At 40.7% G+C, this 20,068-nt stretch overlaps 1 protein-coding gene across 4 annotated transcripts in view; it reads right to left on the reverse strand.

Annotated features, from left to right (window-relative positions):
* CAP2 (cyclase associated actin cytoskeleton regulatory protein 2) overlaps nucleotides 1-20,068 on the reverse strand; it is a 60,891-nt gene that overhangs the window by 37,553 nt on the left and 3,270 nt on the right. For 2 of the 4 annotated variants that reach the window (XR_010025656.1, XM_063130402.1), the window contains exons 2-3: nucleotides 10,494-10,623; nucleotides 7,569-7,669 (exon numbers count right to left, since the gene is read on the reverse strand). Coding sequence is in view for 3 of the 4 variants with exons in the window: in XM_063130402.1 (XP_062986472.1) it covers nucleotides 7,569-7,669; nucleotides 10,494-10,614 (222 nt within the window). In the remaining variant the exon portion in view is untranslated. Of the gene's footprint in view, nucleotides 1-4,673; nucleotides 4,831-7,568; nucleotides 7,670-10,493; nucleotides 10,624-20,068 lie in introns of those variants that run through there. The other 2 variants (XM_063130403.1, XM_063130405.1) reach the window with 2 other exon arrangements.

Below are 20,068 nucleotides of genomic sequence, written 5' to 3' on the forward strand. Positions count from 1 at the left end.
AGACTGGGAAAAAGCCTCATAATTGATAGATTGCAAGTCACGACAAGAGCGAGAAGCGGGACGTGAAGGAGGAGGATTATGAGTAATATTGAAAGAAACTAGGTGATGATCTGACAGCGGAAAGTGAGCAGTAGAAAAGTCCAACACAGAGCAATTCCGAGTGAGAACAAGATCCAGACAGTGTCCAAGGGAATGTGTGGGTGCATCAGACCAAAGCTTAAGATCATAAGAGGAAGATAATGAGCGAAATCTTTGTTTGGAGCATTTATGGTTTCCTAAGTAAAACTACCCCAATCCCCTTTGATTTGCAAATCCTATTTATCTAAACCCATCCTATGGTTTCCTTTAACTCCAAACCATGCAGCCTACTTCCTAGTAGCCCCGTTCATTTGTTTCTTGAAACACACAGAGGTGTGATTATAATCTGGACAAAGTTGGGGTTACCATCACAACAGATGAATCTGGCACATTGCACACATGAATTGCAAAGACAATTTCTTGCTTTAATCCATTGCTGTTTCATGGACATTCTGTTTTCTGCTGTTATATGGACATTTTGTTATTTGGAGGAGAGCTTAATATATTTTTGTACACACTTGACGTATGTATTCCCCCGCCCCCCAATATGTTTTAATTGTACTTTTATATTGTGAGTTAAGTTTTATACTTTAAGTTGTACTTTATGGTTTCAATTTTTGTGAACTGCCCAGCGAGTTTTGGCTATTGGGTGGTATAGAAATGTAATAAATAAAAATAAAATAAAATAGCAATTGGTTTAAAAGTGAAATAAAATATCAAGAAAATATCCACAAAGCCAATACATGCATCAAGAGATTAAACAAGATCTAGGTTAGAGAGGTTGTAGTTTGTTAAATTAGGGGGGGGGGAAATAGGGAGACATTGCAGATGTATGTTTTTGTAGTACAATTCATTCACAGAGAATGGTCAGAAAAACATTTTTTTCCCTGCCTCATAATATTAAAACTTAGGCTGTAGCTAGACCTAAGGTTTATCCCAGGATTGTCCTGGGGTCAAACTTGTTCATCTAAGTGCCACACAGGGCATCTAGTGCTCAGGCAGGGATGAACCCAGCATGATCCTGGGATAAACCTTAGGTCTAGCTACGGCCTTAGATTCATCCAATAACGTTGATTGATAATAGGTTCAGGACAGACAAAAAGGGAACACTTTCCCCACAAACTAAAAGAATTAATTCCCATCATCACAATCTGGGCAGGATCTACGCTACTGCTTTAAAACGGTTTACAACAGTCGTGACAACTGCTGAGACCCAGGACACACTCCATATACAGTTTTCAAACCTTTTTCAAAGTGTTATATCCTGCTTGGTGTAGATCTGGCTGTCTTCTCCATTCAAATTCTATGGTATGAATAACAACCTCTCTCAGCCTGAGGGTCAAATTCCATTTTGGAAAAGTCTTGGTGACCACATTCCTGTGGTGGGCCAAGCCAAAGGCAAAAGGAGCAAGGACAAAGAATACCAGTATTGTAACTTAAAGCACTTATTGCCAGTAACTAAAGTCTTAAAGGCAATTCAATCTTTTAGAATGGGGGGAAATCTGCACTAAAACTGGGAAACTACCAAATGATTGGGGCGGGTGGGGGAGGGCACTGTCTTCTGGGGCTGGTTTGGGATCCCTGGAGGGTTTAACACCCCTGTTCTTAGGTATACTCTACAGCATAGAGCATCATCACTAGATTATTCTGCATTCCATGGAGAATTTCAACATCAACACAAACTTCTGTCAAAGACAATAGTGACGTAGAAACTCTCCATTCCAGGGGTGGGTGGAATCGACATGGTTAGCCATTCTATATTACAGTAGCAATGTGGAGAAGGCTCCATGTGTAGGTCATTTCAAATAGCCACCACATGACAAAGATACTGAGTAGACTGGCTCTGTGATGGCTTTAGAAAACATTACACAAATCCATGCAAAATAGATCGATATATGTTGATCATGTGTCAAACCCATGCAAGGCAAAGATATAGCCCTAAACAGCTTGGGGTCAGGCTACCTGAAGGAATGCCTCCTCCCACATATACCTGTCCGGACACTAAGGTCATTCTCAGGGGTCATTCTCATTCTTAGGGGTCATTCTCATTCTCCGTGAGCCCCTGCCAAAGGAAGTGAAACAGGTGGCTACTAGGAGGAGGGCCTTCTCTGCAGTGGCACTCAGGCTGTGGAATGAGCTCCCTAAGGAGGTTCGCCTGGTACCTACACTATATTCTTTCAGATGCCAGGTGAAGACTTTTTATTCTCTCAGCATTTTAACAGTCTATAAATTTAATTTTAACTTCGCTGTTTTAAATCGGTATCTTAAATTTGTATTTCTGCACTGCTGCTGGTTTTATCCTGTTGTGCTTTTATATTACATTTTATATCATGTTTTTATACTGTTTGTTTTATACTTTGAATGGTTTTAATTTTTGTGAGCCGCCCAGAGAGCTTTGGCTATTGGGCGAAATAAAAATGCAATAAATAAATAAAATAAAATAGGCAGTCGGTATTCAAGAACAACAGGTCTCCTGTTCGCCTGACAAAGGATTTTTTATAGGCATCAGGGAGTTCCACCTGACCCACTGGTACAAATAGATTTCCTTGACTAGCAGGGATGTAGTTCCTTCCTTTAGTCGATGCTGGCTGAGGCACCCCGGCTGGCTGGTCACCAGTTTAAGAACTGGTACAGGCTCAAGTCCTGACATCGCTATAGCTTTATGCTCAGAGGCAATATTTATAAGTAACCAACCTAAAATAGATCCAGTAAGTTAAAGTGCTGGTTTAGTCAATGAACCATGGTAGAATTGCATTAGATTTTAAAATGCAAGTCCCAGGGTCATTATTAGGCCTGGGCCCATGGAGCCCCAGCTCTATTCCTGAGAGTCCTACCTGTCTATTGGTGCCAATAGAAGGGTTTATTCCTCAGCTTAATTGCCATACAGGGGGCAATTTTCAACGGGGATTGTAGTGAGGTATTGTGCAAGTGAACCCATCACATCTCAGCACACATTCACTATAACCTTTGCAGTGAACACCATTTAAAAACCCTGTTGATTTTTTAATTGTTCTTTTAGTTTGCACTAAACCTCTTTTCTGGCCATATTTTAAAATAGTAAAATAGTAGCAAAATACAGCTTCAATGAAAGTGTATTCTAATGCTATAATACTATAATGTTAATTTGAAAAAAGAAATTATTCTGATCACTGCCATATTTTTTCCTAATTAAGGTCTTCTAATCTTCCCATTCCAGTTCATAAAAATGTGAAACAATTTGCTTTTGGGCATTTCACGGATAGTAATGGGAAATCACATTTAAATGAATATACACTTAGCATTAAATTATTGTCAAGGTTGCTTTTTTTTAAGGATTAATGGGATTTCCCACCCATCCCAACTAGCTACCCAGGTGAATTGGGCCTTCCTTACCTGCAGGAGCTATGTTATGCCCATTGGTCTCTGGACAGAATATAGCACAATGAAGATACAAAAAAGTGCTATATTCTCCGATAGTGTGGAAAGTCAATTGTAATTCCACTTGTAGCTTACAACAATAAATAAAATGATTTATTAGCACTAGGAACCACATGTTTGGAAGCAGCCACAGAGAATGGCTGATTGAAGAATCAATGAGATAAGGAGGAGAAAGCCCTCATCAGCATGAAGAAATAATAAATAATGTGCAATTGTCACAATGTAATAAGCCAGTCTTTCCATTCTTCATAAAAATGCACCTTTTAAAAAGAGTCCCACTACAAATACATGCCTTATAGACATGTTTCTGTTTTCAAGCACTTGTTAAAATTAATTGTTTTTCTCAAGCTTGCTCTGCCACAGACCTAAAGGAAGAAGCAGATAAAAAAATAATAATAAAGCTCTGATGAATGATGGACAAAGAAACAAAGCAAGGCAGCTGCAAAGGCTATGTTATTATGTTGCATTGATAAATACGTTGGCAGAAAGGGGCCCTCGGACTTCTTATTGCAAGGACCCCTGGGCTTTGCTATTCTATGTAACTTTGGGCTTTGAGCAAGGATTCTTTGCTCTCAAGGGTGTTTCATGCGGACTAAATGTTTTCATCTACAATTACTAATTTGAGATGGGGAAAATGGAAGCAAAGCAAGCTAATGCTTTCCCGCTGCTCTAGATATATGAAACCCACCTCGCGAAAATGAATTTGAATAATTTAATCATTTAGAGAAAAGATTCCTAGGTCTTCCGCAAATGCAATTAAGACAAAATATAAGGAAACATGACTTGGTTGGCAGAGCGTATTCTCTGGTGGGTCTATTGGCTCTGATCTCAGTGCAGTAATTAACATTAACATCTGATGTACAAGAACACTGTAAGCACAGCTCTATTTCATGCTCTTGCCCTTGTTAACGTGAACCTTACTTGGGGTGTATAATCCATAAAAGTCAAATAGAGGGGTTAAAATCCTGTGGATCAACTCTCTACTAATATACGATATGCTTCATTTAAGCATCACTTGGAAAACATCAACCCCTTGGAATTACCTCATTTTGGAAAAATCGTAATCGTTTGCACTGTATTATGCTGTTCCCTGGGCTTTCAAATAACACGTTTGTGTCATTATTTCCCCCCTCATTGTATACTGCCTTACAATAGAAACCGCTCTCTCTAATGCTTACTTTCAAACACCAGAAAACGCTCCTCATAAAAGTGCAGATACAATTCCTTTCTCATCTGGGATAATGACATCATGTCCTGACTCAACTGTTAGCAATATGGCCTAAAAGCCAACACACGGCCTTTACACATAGCCAGATCAACATCAGAGCATGTACATTATTGTGCCCTCTGAACGTACACTGCTGTGCTCATCATGAAGTAGCCAAATAATGGATTTAACAGCCTGTGAGGAAATAAAGCAAGATCAATTGTGACAATATTTTCAGGCATTTTATATAAAGCAAAATAGGCTATTGATCCAGAACTTCAACTGTTCATTGTCTATGAACAGTTTAAACAAAACTGCCACAAAATCATTCTCTTAGTTGGATTGGGCCTTTGCAGAACTTTTCCCCATTAATCTAATTCTCCCCCCTTCAATATACAGTCTAGTAAATGATAGTTATTTAAATATATATGCATATATCCCGCTGTCCTACGCTTGAGGCTTACAACGACAGTTAAATCACAACACTTACTGTTCCTAAAAACATTAAAACAAAACTTCAAATAAAAAAATCATCAACATCAGTAGCAATTAAGTACCCCGCTCAATTGTGCTCACAATATAAGTAAGCCGACTACATACAGTAAATTAAACTCATGATCTTTGTCATAGCAGCTTACATTTGTTATGGCCATGTTCCGCTTTCTAACAAAAACAGATACACAACATTTTTTGAAAAGCTTCCAAAAACCAGTTCAACTTTACACTGCAATCCAATACACGTTCGCTCAGACATGTTCAACCCTTTACACTGCAATCCAATACATGTCTGCTCAGAATTGAGGAAGCACTACAATGGAACTTACTCCCAAATAAGTGCATATAGAATTCAGCCTTATTCATTTATACTTGTGCTGATGCTCCAGAGTTAATGTGTTAACAGTCCAATCCTATACTTGTCTACTCAAAAAATAAGTCCCTTATGGGACCTCCTTCCAGGTAAGTGTGTGTAGGACTGCAGCCTAAAGAAATCTAAATATATAACCATATAATGGTATTTTGGTGAGCTCTCTTGCCTATTACTATTCTACTCAGTCAGGTATGTGACAATTTTCTAGGCAACAGGTGTTTTCTGAAACCAAATACAACCTTCTTTTCAACTCTGTGTAAAGAAGGCAGCAGCTGCAAATATAATGCAAAGGACACATGGCCTATAAGACATGTAGAAGAAAAACATTCATTGTCTGACTTGTTAAGGTAAAGCACAGATGTTGGAACAGCACCAAGTCTTGTAAGGCCACCATATAGTCTCTGTTTCATGATGCAGATTAAGACAGTAAGCTCTCCGAAAACTTAACAAGGAGTAAATACACTCTGTAGGACATCTGTAAACTATCATTCTATTATGGGCATCAATTATAAATAGTTATGATTAATATTCATTTTCTTTCATTAAAATAAATTCTGTTCACAACATCAAACATTAACAGACATGCGTTGATATACTCCAATATTGCAATATCATCATTTATGTATACATTTAAAGCAAACGTACTCAGTTTCCATAAAATGTTAGATAGTTTCCCATTTGTCTTGGTAGAGTTTAGAGTATTGCACTTAGGGTGTTTATAGAGAAGGCTTTTATTGTGCAATAGCACTGCTTCATTCTCAGAATTTTACTAGGGGTCCACGTGTAGCCCCTCCTGTATTTTCCCACTGCTGCTTCTGTTTTTTTTCTTACCAGAAAAAATCTATTAAGGAAGATAAGATGGAAGACCTGCACAATGCCTTTTGCTTGTCAGTGCTAGGAACCCCCCATCTGCAAATATTCTCAAAACAGGGTGACTTGGATTCAGTTTCCTGCTCAGTCACAAAGTGTATTTTGAGAAGTTGAGCCAGTCGCAAGGGCTGCTGCTACGCTTACAAGATTTGGGATTCAGGCCCATGGGATCCAAATCTGCATAAAATCTGTATATATTCAGAGGGATAGTGCCTGACACTGGAGGTAGCATATAGCCATCAGGGCTATAAAAAAACATTATATTATGTAAAGGAATACATTTGGATTTCTTTAGGCTGCAGTCCTATGCACTGATGACTCTTTTGAATATATATCAGGAATTATTATTGTATTTATTTTATTTGTATATGCAAATGTAGAAATAATGACAAGCTTTTATCTAAATTTCACAGTTGGCCAATTCATTTCCCATCCCAGTCATCTCATATAAAATAAATTCTTCAATTAATTTGCACCCTGCCCCATGTCATTCCAAACCAATGGATTTTTTTTGTCCTAAGCTTAGTCACCATGCAGGGAGAGATGTGTGGGGGGGAGGGGTTTGCAACAAGTGTGTGTGTGTGCTGGGGAGAGTTAACCCCTCCCTCCCTATCTGCATTTCCCTTGGAAAATTGCCCTTTGCATGGCAATTAAGCTAAGAAAAATAACTTCCATTGGCACCAATGGGCACTCAGGGCTCTGGGAAATAGAATCAAGGCTCTGGGGAAGAGATTTGAGGCTGGGATCCCATGGCCCCAGCTGGAGCAACTCCCCTGCCAATCACCCTTTCTTAACCTGACCTATCTCACAGGTTGTTGCTGTGTACAGTATAAAAGGGGTGCGGAACCACACAAGGCAGGTCCTAGAATAAATAGCGCCTTGGGCGAAGAGTGCCTTTGCTGCCCCCACCTCATATTCAATTTTACAGGGCACCCAGAGGATTTATGAGGCCTAGTGCAGGTGTGATGTCCATCAAGAAAAACATCGCCCCAAAGCTTGATCTCTCAGCCACTGCACTACAGTTTGTAGTAATAAATACTACACAGTACTACAGTCCATCAAGTCAGATACCCACATTTTTTAAGAAAATCAGTTATGCTGTGAGATAAAATGGGAAGAAATACTTACATGTGTCTTCACATCACCATCAAGGACGTTGCTATTCCTCAGAAACTCAGCTACACTCCCTTTCACAAGTCTATCAAAGGCTTCAACGTGTGGGGCTACATCTGTGAGAGAAAAGAATTTCACTAGAGCTGGCTGATAAGGTTCATAAGTTATGAGTGCCTTACTTTGCCATCCAAGATGAAAAGGAAATGTGACTGGAAAATATTTTGTTTAAATAGCTCTGCAACAGAAACTGATATGGCAAATCTCTTTCATGTCCACAAATGTACTATTCTACAATTGGCCTGTGGCATCTTTTTTCATCCACACTAAGACTTACTGCATGGGATGGAAATGCTACATATCGCTCCTATACCAAATACAATGGAGCAATTTCATTTTATCCATTTTGAAACATGAAATTCTAATACATTAACCAGATGTGGGCAACTTTCAGTCTTGAGGCCACATGTAACCCTCTGGCTCTTTTTAAGAATCCTCTTGCGTGTTTCTCCCTAAAATATTGCTGGTGGCCTATGGAAATTGTGTGCCACCAGCTTTTCATTCCTTTTGTTTTATTTCTTAAGTAGTAACAGGCAGTGATTCTATGCAGTTGCCAGAAATCTGCCATTTTTCTGTGATTTCACTTCAGATGCAACATTTAGCTGTAAATTTGAAAAGGAGAACAGAAGTTGTCCATCTCTAATAAGTAGCCTTATCTAAGGCTGCTTATCTCAAAAGGCTATTTATTTATTTATTGTATTTTAATGTAATCTATCTCAGAGCCATCACACCTTTTATGTAGCACTAGTACACTGGCATTCTATCAAATGTGAAGGGGAGAGGTCTGTGTGCTCCGAACATCCATAATATAAAGAGGGTTAAAGTAGATGTCCTATCGGGTTCTTGGAGGCTATCTATCTCTTATATTAATATTCAGCAATAATGTTTTGAATTAACTATGTCGTTGGTCCTATGTGTGATCCAGTGAAAAATGGAATCCACTTCGAGGGGTGGTAATTAGAAGATGCCCTCCACTATTACTTATTTTCACTACTTAGCTTACAGTCTGTCAGTGCTACTTGTGAATAGAGTTTATCCAAGTATCTGAAAAACCCTTATCTGTTTCCCCCACCCCCGCCAATTGAATGAATTGTACTTGAACCAGCAAATTGTACTTGGCCTTTGACAGCAAATGCATGTGTAGCAACGAGGAACAGAATTTGCTTCTCTCACACACCTTTAAAGCTAAAGAATTTCTGGGCTTCCATCCATCTGACTAGTGTATGTGCTTGCACAGCCTTTTCTTGTATGATCCTCATCTGCATGGATTTTAATAGTGGAGGGCAAAACATTTTCCAAACTCTCTCATTTGCTTTTAGAAGCATGTGCTAGACTTCACAGTGCACTCAAATGATGGTTTACCAACTCTACTTCCCACTTTCAGTATTAACCACTCTTAATTTATGACAGCATACTTTGGATTCTGAGAAAAGAAAGAAGAAGAAGAAAGACCGAGGGGACAGGAGCAGGCGGAGGAAACATCAGGGCCTGCTCCTGTTGGACTCTTCCCCCGCCCCCACAGGGCAAACTGCCATCTTGGCCCTGTGAAGAAGAAGACTGAGGGGACAGGAGCAGGCGGAATAAACATTGGGGCCTGCTCCTGTTGGACTCCCCTCCTTCAGGAGCAGGACAATCCCATCAGCCTGTTCCCAGTCCACTTAATTTCTCTCTCTCTCTCTCTCTTTACCTCTTCCGTCCTGGACTCCTTTTCCTTATGTGACATGTCTTTATTAGACTGTAAGCCTGAGGGCAGGGACTGTCTTTTTTGCTAAGTGTAAGCTGCTCCGAGAGCCTTTTTTGGCTGAGGAGCAGGGTATAAATACGATAAAAAAATAAAAAAATAAAACCACTCTGTGGTTCAGCAATTAAAACCAATTTTAACTTTAGTAAGAGAGGGAGGATGCTACTATAGATATTCCACTAAACCTTTGGAAAATAGAATGAGGTAAACCAAATGGGATAATTCAGTAGTCAGAGCTGTATGCCAATTGTGCAAAACTACCCAATTTGTATGAGACAAGACAATGTAAAATTAGGGGACAGAGTCATTCTAATCTAAAACGCAATAAGCATTCTCCTTCTCAGCTTTCTATTAGATCTTTTAAAGATTTTCTTATTATTGGTCCTTTTGGTTTTTCCTCTTAATTTTCTCCTCTCTACTCTTTATTTAAAATTCTGCAATTTCCTCATCTATTCTTGATTCTTATGCGTTTTGATAGGAATGGTTCATAAAATCAAATTGGAATGGTCCATAAAATTAAAATAGAATAAGGCCATTGCTGTGATGAGACAGGATAAGAAAAAATAAAGCAAAACAAGGAAATAATAAAAATTACATCAACTATTGTAATATTAAACAAAGTAGCTGTGTAAAATAAATCTTTGAAAATAAATGCAGTATTTATGTTGCTAATTTCTTCTGCAAAATTTATATTCTCACTTTTCCAACATTTATTTCTTCTGCTAATTTCTGTCTGACTAAGCAGACATTCATTATACTATATGAATGAAAACAGTAATATTATTTATTTATTTATTTATTTATTTATTACATTTATATCCCGCCCCATAGCCGAAGCTCTCTGGGCAGTTTACAAAAGTTAAAAGTTAATGTTGGAAGTTCAATAGAAACATTGGCAATGTATCTAATAGACTAATATAAATCTTTTCTGTGGCCAATTAACTTATGAGTAAAATGAAAACTGACATTGAACATTTTCTATATAAGCCCACAAAATACACTTAATTGCTAATTTAAGAGCAGGATGGCGGTGGTTGGGTATCGTTCAGCTTCTTTTAGAACAAATGCCACCACATGTCATTTAGGTTCAGTTCCCAAAATACCAAATAAGGAATAAAGTTTCTGAAAAGAAAGAACCATACCTCCATTGACTCCATTGACAGTTCCACATTCCATTCCAGCAGCCCTGTGTGAACCTGACAATAACGATTCAAGCCTAATGACAGCGTTTTCCAACCTCTCCATCAAAGCCATCTCTGCCATTCTGAGAAACTAAACAAATATACAAATTATTCATTCATTTCAAGTGTGGATTTCAGAGAACTTCAGAACTGAATTATCTAGTCTCCAACTAGAAGTTTCTAGCTATTGTGCAAATATTGACTCAATAGATATTGACTCTCCCCCCACTTTTTAAAATTTATTTATTTATTTATTTGGTGGGTCCTTTTTGGAGCGCTTACTGCTGCGGTTACTGATTGAGGGGAGACATGATAGCACTCTTCAAATACTTAAAAGGTTGTCACACAGAGGAGGGCCAGGATCTCTTCTTGATCCTCCCAGAGTGCAGGACACAGAATAATGGGCTCAAGTTACAGGAAGCCAGATTCCAGCTGGACATCAGGAAAAACATCCTGACTGTTAGAGCAGTACGACAATAGAATCAGTTGCCTGGTGAGGTTGTGGCCTCTCCCACACTAGAGGCCTTCAAGAGGCAGCTGGACAACCATCTGTCAGGGATGCTTTAGGGTGATTCCTGCATTGAGCAGGGGGTTGGACTCTATGGCCTTGTAGGCCCCTTCCAACTCTGCTATTCTATGATTCTATGATCCCCAGACAGTACTAGAAAAAACCCTGAGAAGGCAGCTGCATGGAATGGAGTGAACGGGGCCCCATTGGGGGAGGGGGTTGTAAGTAGAGCTGGTGCTCCATTTGCTCTGTCCCATTCTGCCACCTCCATAAAGTCTTGGTTTTTTTAAAAACGATTGGAAATATTTGCACAATTTTTCCAGACTGAGTAATATACACAAACTTAATAGTTGGGAAATAAACAGACAGGAAATTTGTGTACATGGAGTAACAGCCGTTAATGCAGGTGCACAAATTTCCCCTTCACTACTTCCCAGCCATAAAAATGTGCACACGTTTCTGCATATATAATATATACAACAGTCAGGGAACTGCATTAACCGTAGCAGTATGTACTCCAAAAAAGAGTCACGAAAGGGGGGGGGACAGTATCTCCCCTTTCTGGAATACTCGGGAAAGTGTTGAAAAAGTGAAGGGCACTCAGAAGTGTCGGTTCAACACTTAAGAGCAGCAGGATCACATTGCCAAAGGGAAATATGCGCCATTTTGATGAACCTACTTTTGTAGCTTCTCCGTGCTTTTCAGCTGACAACTTGGCAATTGCTCCCTAGCAACTCTGTGCAAGTTAGCCTCTAGGCAGTCTTGCTTTGTCAATTTCCATGTATGTTGCCTACTCCTTGGGGCTCCCTTTGACAGCTGAATCATACAAGGAAATTGACCAGGCAAGACAAGACATATGGGACAGCTGTAATAGCACACTTGTGAAAAACAGACAATGTGAGTGTGTGTGCATGCATATATATGTGAGTGTGTGTATGTATAAATTATGAACACAATTGCACAATTTTCTAGGACAGAAAAAAACAAAACAATGACCCCATTTCTGAGGCTCCAATTTAAAAACAACAACAACTGGGGGTGAACAAAAAGGTTTAGTAATCAGAGCAGGAGGAGACAAGGTAGGTTCTGCCACGAAGGACACTGATATATTGGCTGGAGGACTGAAGGGGAAGAAAAGGAGAACAAGCCGCGGTGAACTCGAACATTTGTGAAGCGGTTGTGCATTGTAAAACCCACACTGCGTAGCTTATTTGCAGGGTGGCTTAGCATGACGTGTGAACTCTTTTTATTTAGGTAGGCAACTAAGACACAAAGTACTTATTACATGCAAATATATATTACAATTAGACATGTAGAATGTTTGGAAATTTTGAAGCCAGAAGTGAGAAAATGTTTCTTCCTGGCTTTGCTATGAGTTGTTGGAGGCAGTGGCCCGGGGTGGGGGGAGGTTTGAAAAACATGAAAATTCGGGGGAAAGTAAAATACGTGTTATTTACTAAATGTGTTATTTGTGTTTACTAAAATGTGTTTACTAATGTGTTATTTATTAAAAATGTAATAAATAAATAAATAAATAAAATACTTTCTTATCAACCTAAACTTACTTACCACTTGACATATGTATAAGATTTGACCTAGATTCTCTATTACATGAAAGAAGGGGTCCTTCCATTCATGGAAGGCACTGGGAACCAGCACAGACTACCCGACAGAGGAAGGGAGCAATTCGGTCTTCCCCCTTGCAGACCTCCTCCTTCCCCCATATCACCTCTCATGCTGCTCTTAAGGATCTCCCTGCCCTCCAGAGCAGTTTTCAGGATGACTATTCACCTCCTTCCTCCAGAGCAAGAGGAACTTTACTAAGAATTATTCTAGACTGTGGGTGAACAACTGTGGGCCACACTCCATGGGTTGCCATGCAGTCTGTTAATCATCATTTTTTAAAAATTGGTGACTTGCTTCCAAAATTCAGCAGCAATCTGATTTGGATCATTAGAAGAGGTAAATGTACCTTGTTTGCAATGTCAATTTGACCCTTTTAGACCTCTGAAGCGCTAAAACCAACTATTTTTTAAATCACAATTTCTTGCCCGGCCACTGCCAAATTCAGTGATGTGGTGGGGAGGGCTGCATGTGGCATGCAGGCCACATGTTGCCCACCCCCTGTTCTTGACCAATCCATAAAACTGAACAAATGCAATTGTACCATTTGGCATGTTTATTAAAATTATAATTGCCTTTGTTTTATTAAAATCATCATTACAGTTATGCCCAATATTACAGGTAGAGCTGCTGCATCCTAAGAGTAAGCAAATATATCTTAGTATTTGCCTAAGTAGGGGGGGGAAATCAAGGTTGAAACAGAAAGTTTCATTGTAATAAACAAAATGAAGGTTTTGTGGAAACAGTATGCAGACCGATGCAATATAATGAAAAAACGTGGGTGGGTGGGGGAAACCTTATATTTTCTGCCAAAAACTTGCTTCTGAAAATAAACATCCTTACAATGTACCTAAGTAGTAGCAATACATTTGGACAGTTAACATTTTATAGGAACACTGAACCCTTCAATTATATATCATCACAATACACAGCAAATGTCTTAGTAACAGAGGACAAAATTAGTTATCTTGAACCCATATTTATTTATATCTGACTCCATCCCTGAAAATACTATTATAACTCACATTTATTTCTCTAATCAGAATTGGTGTCTGACAGTGCAACTGTATACTCCATTTTCACTAGCTGGATTGCTTTAGGTCCTAAGATCTTAACGGGCAGAGCAATCTCAACGTCTCTGGAGGCAGGGGGGCTAGAATGAGATAGAAGTGCCCCTCCATCAGGAAGTTCTTCCAGTGAGGTGGCTTGGCCATTGAAGAGATCCCTGGTACACCCACGGAAAGTTCCATGGGTGCAGATCTAATGCTAGCAGTATTCCTGCTGGTAGAAGTAGCCCTAACAGAGCATTCCAGGGATGGGTCGGGAGAGGCTTTGGATTCACTAGATTCAAAGATCCTTCACTCCCTTGGCACAGACCAGGATCAGGCCCACAAACTAGTAATTTCCTTTTCTATTAGTTTCAGTGGGAAGAAAAATTTAAGGGGAAAAAATAAGAGGGAAAGGGGGGAAAGCCCCCCCACCTTGTCACAGTGAGCTATCAAGGTTTTAAAAGTGTGTGTGGGGAGAGGGGGGAGCTCCCTACCTCACTTAGTATTGCTCTGAAAGTTACAGCAATGTTGTTGCACTGATGTTAGCAAACTGCTGATGTAGTATTGGACCTCTCTGTCCAAGATCCAGAGTTCCTCATTTTAAGCTTCATGAACTTCAGAAAACTAAAGATTTGTATGAACTAAAGCAACTCTTCCCAAATATCTCAAATGTTGTTTATTCCTAGATTGTATGTGTGCTTTCAACCATTCGTCAGTTTATATAACTTGATGCAAAAAGTTGGAGAATTGAAACAAGTGAGGGCCACACGGGAGAGCCACGATCAGATCCTCCCATGACTGCTTTTAAGAAAATGTAAACCATTTTACATTTTACATCAGTGGCTGATGTTGTCCTGCCTAGCCTGCGGAACCTCCAACTGCCTCCTAGTAGACTCAGGCTCCCAGCAAAGAAACATCTCAACCCAGCTGCAACAACTTTGGGGGTCTGGGAGCTTGAGAGGCAGGCTCCTGCTACCTGGGGTTTTGACCATCTGATCCAGCCAGGAGAGGAAGGCCTGCAAAGCAAGTGACCAATCAGTGGCTGCTGTTGTCCTGCCTAGCCTGCGGAACCTCCAACTGCCTCCTAGCAGACTCAGGCTCCCAGCAAAGAAACATCTCACCCCAGCTGCAACAACTCTGGGGGACTGGGAGCTTAAGAGGCAGGCTCCTTTGGGGGCGGGCTTGCCACCGGCGGGGTCGCCGCCGAAGGGGGCGACACCAAAGGGGTTTGCCCCTTTGGGGAAGCCCCTTCGGGGAAGTAAACGAGGGCGAGGGCCTGTCCCCTTGTTTGTTTTGTTTTGTTGTTTTTCTTTTCTTCCCCTCCCCCTACTTTCGGCCTGCTGGACTGCCTCCTTTTAATTGTGTGAGGGTTCTGCCAGCCTGACATGAATAGCTGCTTTCCTGGGAGTGGAGGAGGTGATTGGAGTCCAGGAGCAGCCATCACAGTTATACAGGGCAGGGGGAGATACAGGGAGGGGAGACAGTTGCACTGTAATAAGAGATGGTGCAACGTCAGGGTGTTGGTTGTCCCCAGTTCAAATAACCTGGATGGCCCTGGCAACAGACCTCCTGGGTTGAAATTGCTGCTGGTGAATGCCAGGTTGGTTAATAGGAAAACAACAGCTATCCAGGACTTGATTCTGGATGAGCATGCTGACTTGGCTTGTATCACAGAGACCTGGTTGGATGAAGCTGGGGGAGTTAATCTTTCTCAGCTTTGCCCACCAGGGTTTTCTGTCCAGCAGCAAGCAAGACCTGGAGGGCGGGGAGGTGGAGTGGCAGTGGTCTATCGGGATTCCATCCCCCTGACCAGATGCCCTGTCCCACAGTCTGCAGGGTTCGAATGTGTGTATCTAAAGGTGGGTGCCCAGGATAGAATAGGGATTCTGTTGGTGTACCGTCCACCCCGCTGTTCAACAGTCTCCCTTCCTGAGCTAGCCGGGGTAGTCTTAGATTTGGTGTTGGAGTCCCCACGGCTTGTTGTTCTGGGGGATTTCAGTATTCATGCTGAGGCTGCCCTGTCGGGAGTGGCTCAGGACTTCATGTCCGCCATGACAACTATGGGTCTGTCCCAAGTAGTATCTGGCCCCACCCATGTTGCTGGGCACACTTTGGACCTTGTTTTCTGTGCTGGATGGGGTGACAGGGATCTGAGAGTGGAGGAACTTTCTATATTTCCGTTGTCATGGACAGATCACTACCTGATGGAGTTTAGACTTGCTGGCACTCAAAACCTCTGCAGGGGTGGAGGACCGATTAAGATGGTCCGCCCCAGGAGGCTGATGGATCTGAATGGTTTCCTGATGGCTCTTGGGGATTTTCCTGTTGCCTCGGCAGGTGATTCTGTCAAAGCCCTGGTTGATCTCTGGAATGGAGAAATGGCCAGGGCAGTGGACACGATTGCTCCTGAGCATCCTCTCTCACGTTGTGGAGCCACACCAGCCCCCTGGTTTTCCAGTGAGCTGGCAATGAAACAAGTGAGACGGAGGCTAGAGCGATGTTTCCTGTATTTTCTGGATTAAATGGAGTAGAATCTTTACAATGAAATTTCATTACAGATACACCAAAATCCAGAGAAATGTTGCTGAGATGTGTGAAGGGACTTCTTTTTCATAGCTGTAAAAGGTATTCCAGGAATAGTCTTAATACTAGAAAAGAATATGAGTAAACAGTACAGTCCTGAGAATTTCAACTTTCATTTGAAAATGATGGCCAAAATACTAATAGATCAGAAAGAAATATCATAGATAAACTAAGGGCTAAATTAATTCTCCTAATCACACATAGCTCCTGTAAGCACACACAGCCCTGATTCAGGTTGGGACCATGGCACTTTGGGAGAGGAGGGCTTAAGCTCTCTCACCCCCACCCCAAACAAACATCTGTTTTGCAAACAATGGAGGCTCCCAACCCCATTTTTATCCCCCCTTGGGAGAGTGGAATTTTGGGACAAGAACAGCTGAGGCGGAGCTTAAGCCCTTCTCTCCCAAAGTACCATGGTCCCAATCAGAGTCTGTTTGCAGGAGATTAGGGAATACAGTCACACATAGCCCCACTATGCATGATTTGGAGAAACTTTAATTTGGCTGTTAAAGAAAGGGCAGGGAATTCTTGCTTAGGGATCCTCACCTCACAATTGCTGATGTGCCCCACCTCACAGTTTCTTTCCTTTTGTTCATGGGAGAGGGAAAAACATCAGGGGAGGAGTTGGGATCCACAATGCACAGGTCTATTAGTGCAACTAGAATAAAATTAAATCCAAATTCATTGCGCTTTTCAGCTCTCAATGTAATTTCTAGGGTCTATGAGATATCTATAGATCTGGTTCACTGAAAGGGTGTTTCCACATGTTACATCAATCAGCAATGGCAGCAAGGAAACAGAAAGCACCGGCTTGTTACAGAGGCAGAGACCTACCATCAGGGTGGATAAAAATCAATGATTTAAAAAAAAAATTTTTTTAATGGGATTTTTTGGCTTTAAAACGGATTTTTAAAATTTAAATTGGATTTTTTAAATTTAAATCAGTTTTTTTTAATAAAATGCTTTTTGAGGAAAAAATCTATCTAAATATAGTTTTCTTTTTAAGATACATTGTAGTCCAAAGGTTATTCATCATGAAATAAGGATTAGTTTTTTATTATGTAGCATGAGGCTGTTTAAATTTTTTGGTAAATGAATTCCATTAATCCATTCACAATGTCATGCTCTTCCAGAGGTTTCTGTAAGATTATTTTTCTCCTTCCAATAAGGTACAGCAGAAAAGTTGTCCAAATATGAATGATTAACCTATTAAACTGGAGATAGTTCACCTCGCAATAATTTCATAATTATCTATCTATGATCTGTTTCTAATAGTAAATGAAACCTTCATCTGGTTGCAGATATTAAGATTACACCAGCAAGAATGAGTCTTTGGTAATTCTGAGTTGTATAAAATATAGCGAGGGTGTGTGTCACATGATTAAATTGAGTCTTTCTGCGTAGTGATTTAAATCGTGATTTAAATCAAATTGATTTAAATCAAATCCGCCCTGCCTACCATCACCGTTTTGGTGTAACAGGAGCACTTTGCCAGTCCTGATAGTCCTTGTGAACAGCTATTGCATGGAAATCCCTGCCCACGCACATACACAATGCAAAAATACATGGTTTGTAAATGATGGATGTTCTACTTTATAACACCATCCAATTGTAAACACATTCATATGGATGTGCTAAAAAAAGGGGGGGTGCTAATTTTTTCCACACTTCAGTAAAATATCTTCTGATACTATAGCAACCAAAGTGTTCGTCTTTGTAAGAATGATTGACTGGAAGTTACTGAGGCAACTGTTCCCACTCATGTTTAACGTTGCTTTTTATACCATAATGCACAGATGCTTCTCTTTTGTCTTGTTTTATTTTTCTTTGCAAACAATGAAGTAACATTTTAAGTATCTCTTCCACCAATAGTCATGAACAGTTTAGAATATCCCTTTTGCCACTCACTAGCATAGGATTTTTCATGTAATTAAACACTCTGAAGTGCTTGCAATCCATTTAATTACATGCCACTAGTCCAATTACTGGAGAGAAGCAAATAGCCCTACTGAAGTCAAATAACAGAGCATACACAAGTATACCTTGTATCAGACCTGGTAAGGCTTAGAGCCCAGGTCACAGAAGAATGGTTGGTAAATCTGTAATGTGTCCTGTTAAGAATTCAAACAAATGTAAATGACACATTTGCAATACTATTTGAAGACCCATAGAAAAGTGTTTTGCACAAATGATTATTGGAAATGAATTATAATTAGGTTACATCATGGGTTGTATCCAATGGTTGGTATCCAATATAAATCTAACTTAAGGCCTTAGCTAGACCTACCTGATAATTCAGTATGGAGGAAGGAAGATCTTGCATTGCGATTAACGCGTTACCCCTCCTCCATTTACACGTGAGGCGCAACGACCTCAGGAAGAGAGGTGTCGCGCCCGCCATTTTTTAATTTTTAAAGGAAGAGGAGCGCACGAACGCTCATGCGCTAAAGGTAGGTGCTTTAAAAAAAATAATTTCATTTCCCCGCTCCCCCCACCCTACCCCTGATGGGCGCAGCTCCCGGCTCCACAGCAACGGGCCACATGTTCTGCAGTCTCGGCTCAGCCCAAGACCGCGGAGAAAGCAGGCCCAAAGTGGAGGGCTCTATCCCGGGGCAAGGGAGGGATGATCCCTCCCTGATCCCGGGATCCCCTGTGCATCCTGTGGAGCCGGGAGCTGCGCCCATCAGGGGTAGGGTGGGGGGAGCGGGGAAATGAAATTATTTTTTTTAAAGCACCTACCTGGATAAAGTTTAGATAAAGCCTGGTCTAGCTAAAGCCTAAGTCCCATTCATTTCAATGAGTCAGCTCTAAGTAGGACTAAGATTGGATCCATCCCCACATATGGAAAAACAGGCTAAAGATCATTGTTTGAAAGATATCAACATAACATCTGCTCCACATTTCCAGAACTTAAAGAGTGTTTCTATGAGCTCCATCAGATGAGCGTTTTATTGCACACCAATTGCTGGGCACTCAAGGATTTTCATGGGTTATTCTCACAACGTCATCTTTCTCCCATGTGCCTCCCGTTCCTTTTGGCCTTCCTTGCACCACAAAAAAACACCCAGAAAGTCCGATATTTTTTTTTAAATGGAAGTTGCTGCTATCTCCTGATCTTTGAAGGAGAAGCAGCGCAATCAGAACAGCCCACTGAATGGGCCATGTGCATGTTGTTTACTTCCTTTTTTGAAAGAGGAAGTATCAAGCAATGAAAGCGGGGGCGGAGAAGTGATGTAGAGAAGCGAGATTCCCCCCCGCCGTCTTATGGAGCTCTTTAGCTGCTGAGACACCTTTCCCATATAAATGCAGTGGCTGTCTTTACATTATTTCTGAAATTGCCACAGAACTACTTGACCATACTCCAGTAGATTTCACAATTCATTGGCAGTTTTATGCTACTGACTTCTTCATGGGAAATCCAGCAGTACTTCTGGAGAACTACTATTTAAGGGATAGTGTACAATATTACAATTCAGGGTATCTGGACTCCTATTTCTGAACAGAAACAACCTAAATTATTCTGTTGAAACACAACAACCTACACACCCCTCCTATTTGCCAGGAATTATTGTATGGAACATTTTGCTCAAATCACAAATGGAGGGGGTGGATCTCAATTAAATTGCGTGTTTATAGAAGTGGCACTCAAAATAATTACCTCAGGACAATTAATTATGTAAATAAGCAAATAAACCTCAAGTGACTTGCCAATGGCCATGAATGGAGTCTGCTCTATATCAAGGAAGAGAAATAGAGCTCTACCCTGCTCTATT

Source organism: Elgaria multicarinata, chromosome 7 (assembly GCF_023053635.1).
Source record: "Elgaria multicarinata webbii isolate HBS135686 ecotype San Diego chromosome 7, rElgMul1.1.pri, whole genome shotgun sequence".
Classification (NCBI taxonomy): domain Eukaryota; kingdom Metazoa; phylum Chordata; class Lepidosauria; order Squamata; family Anguidae; genus Elgaria; species Elgaria multicarinata.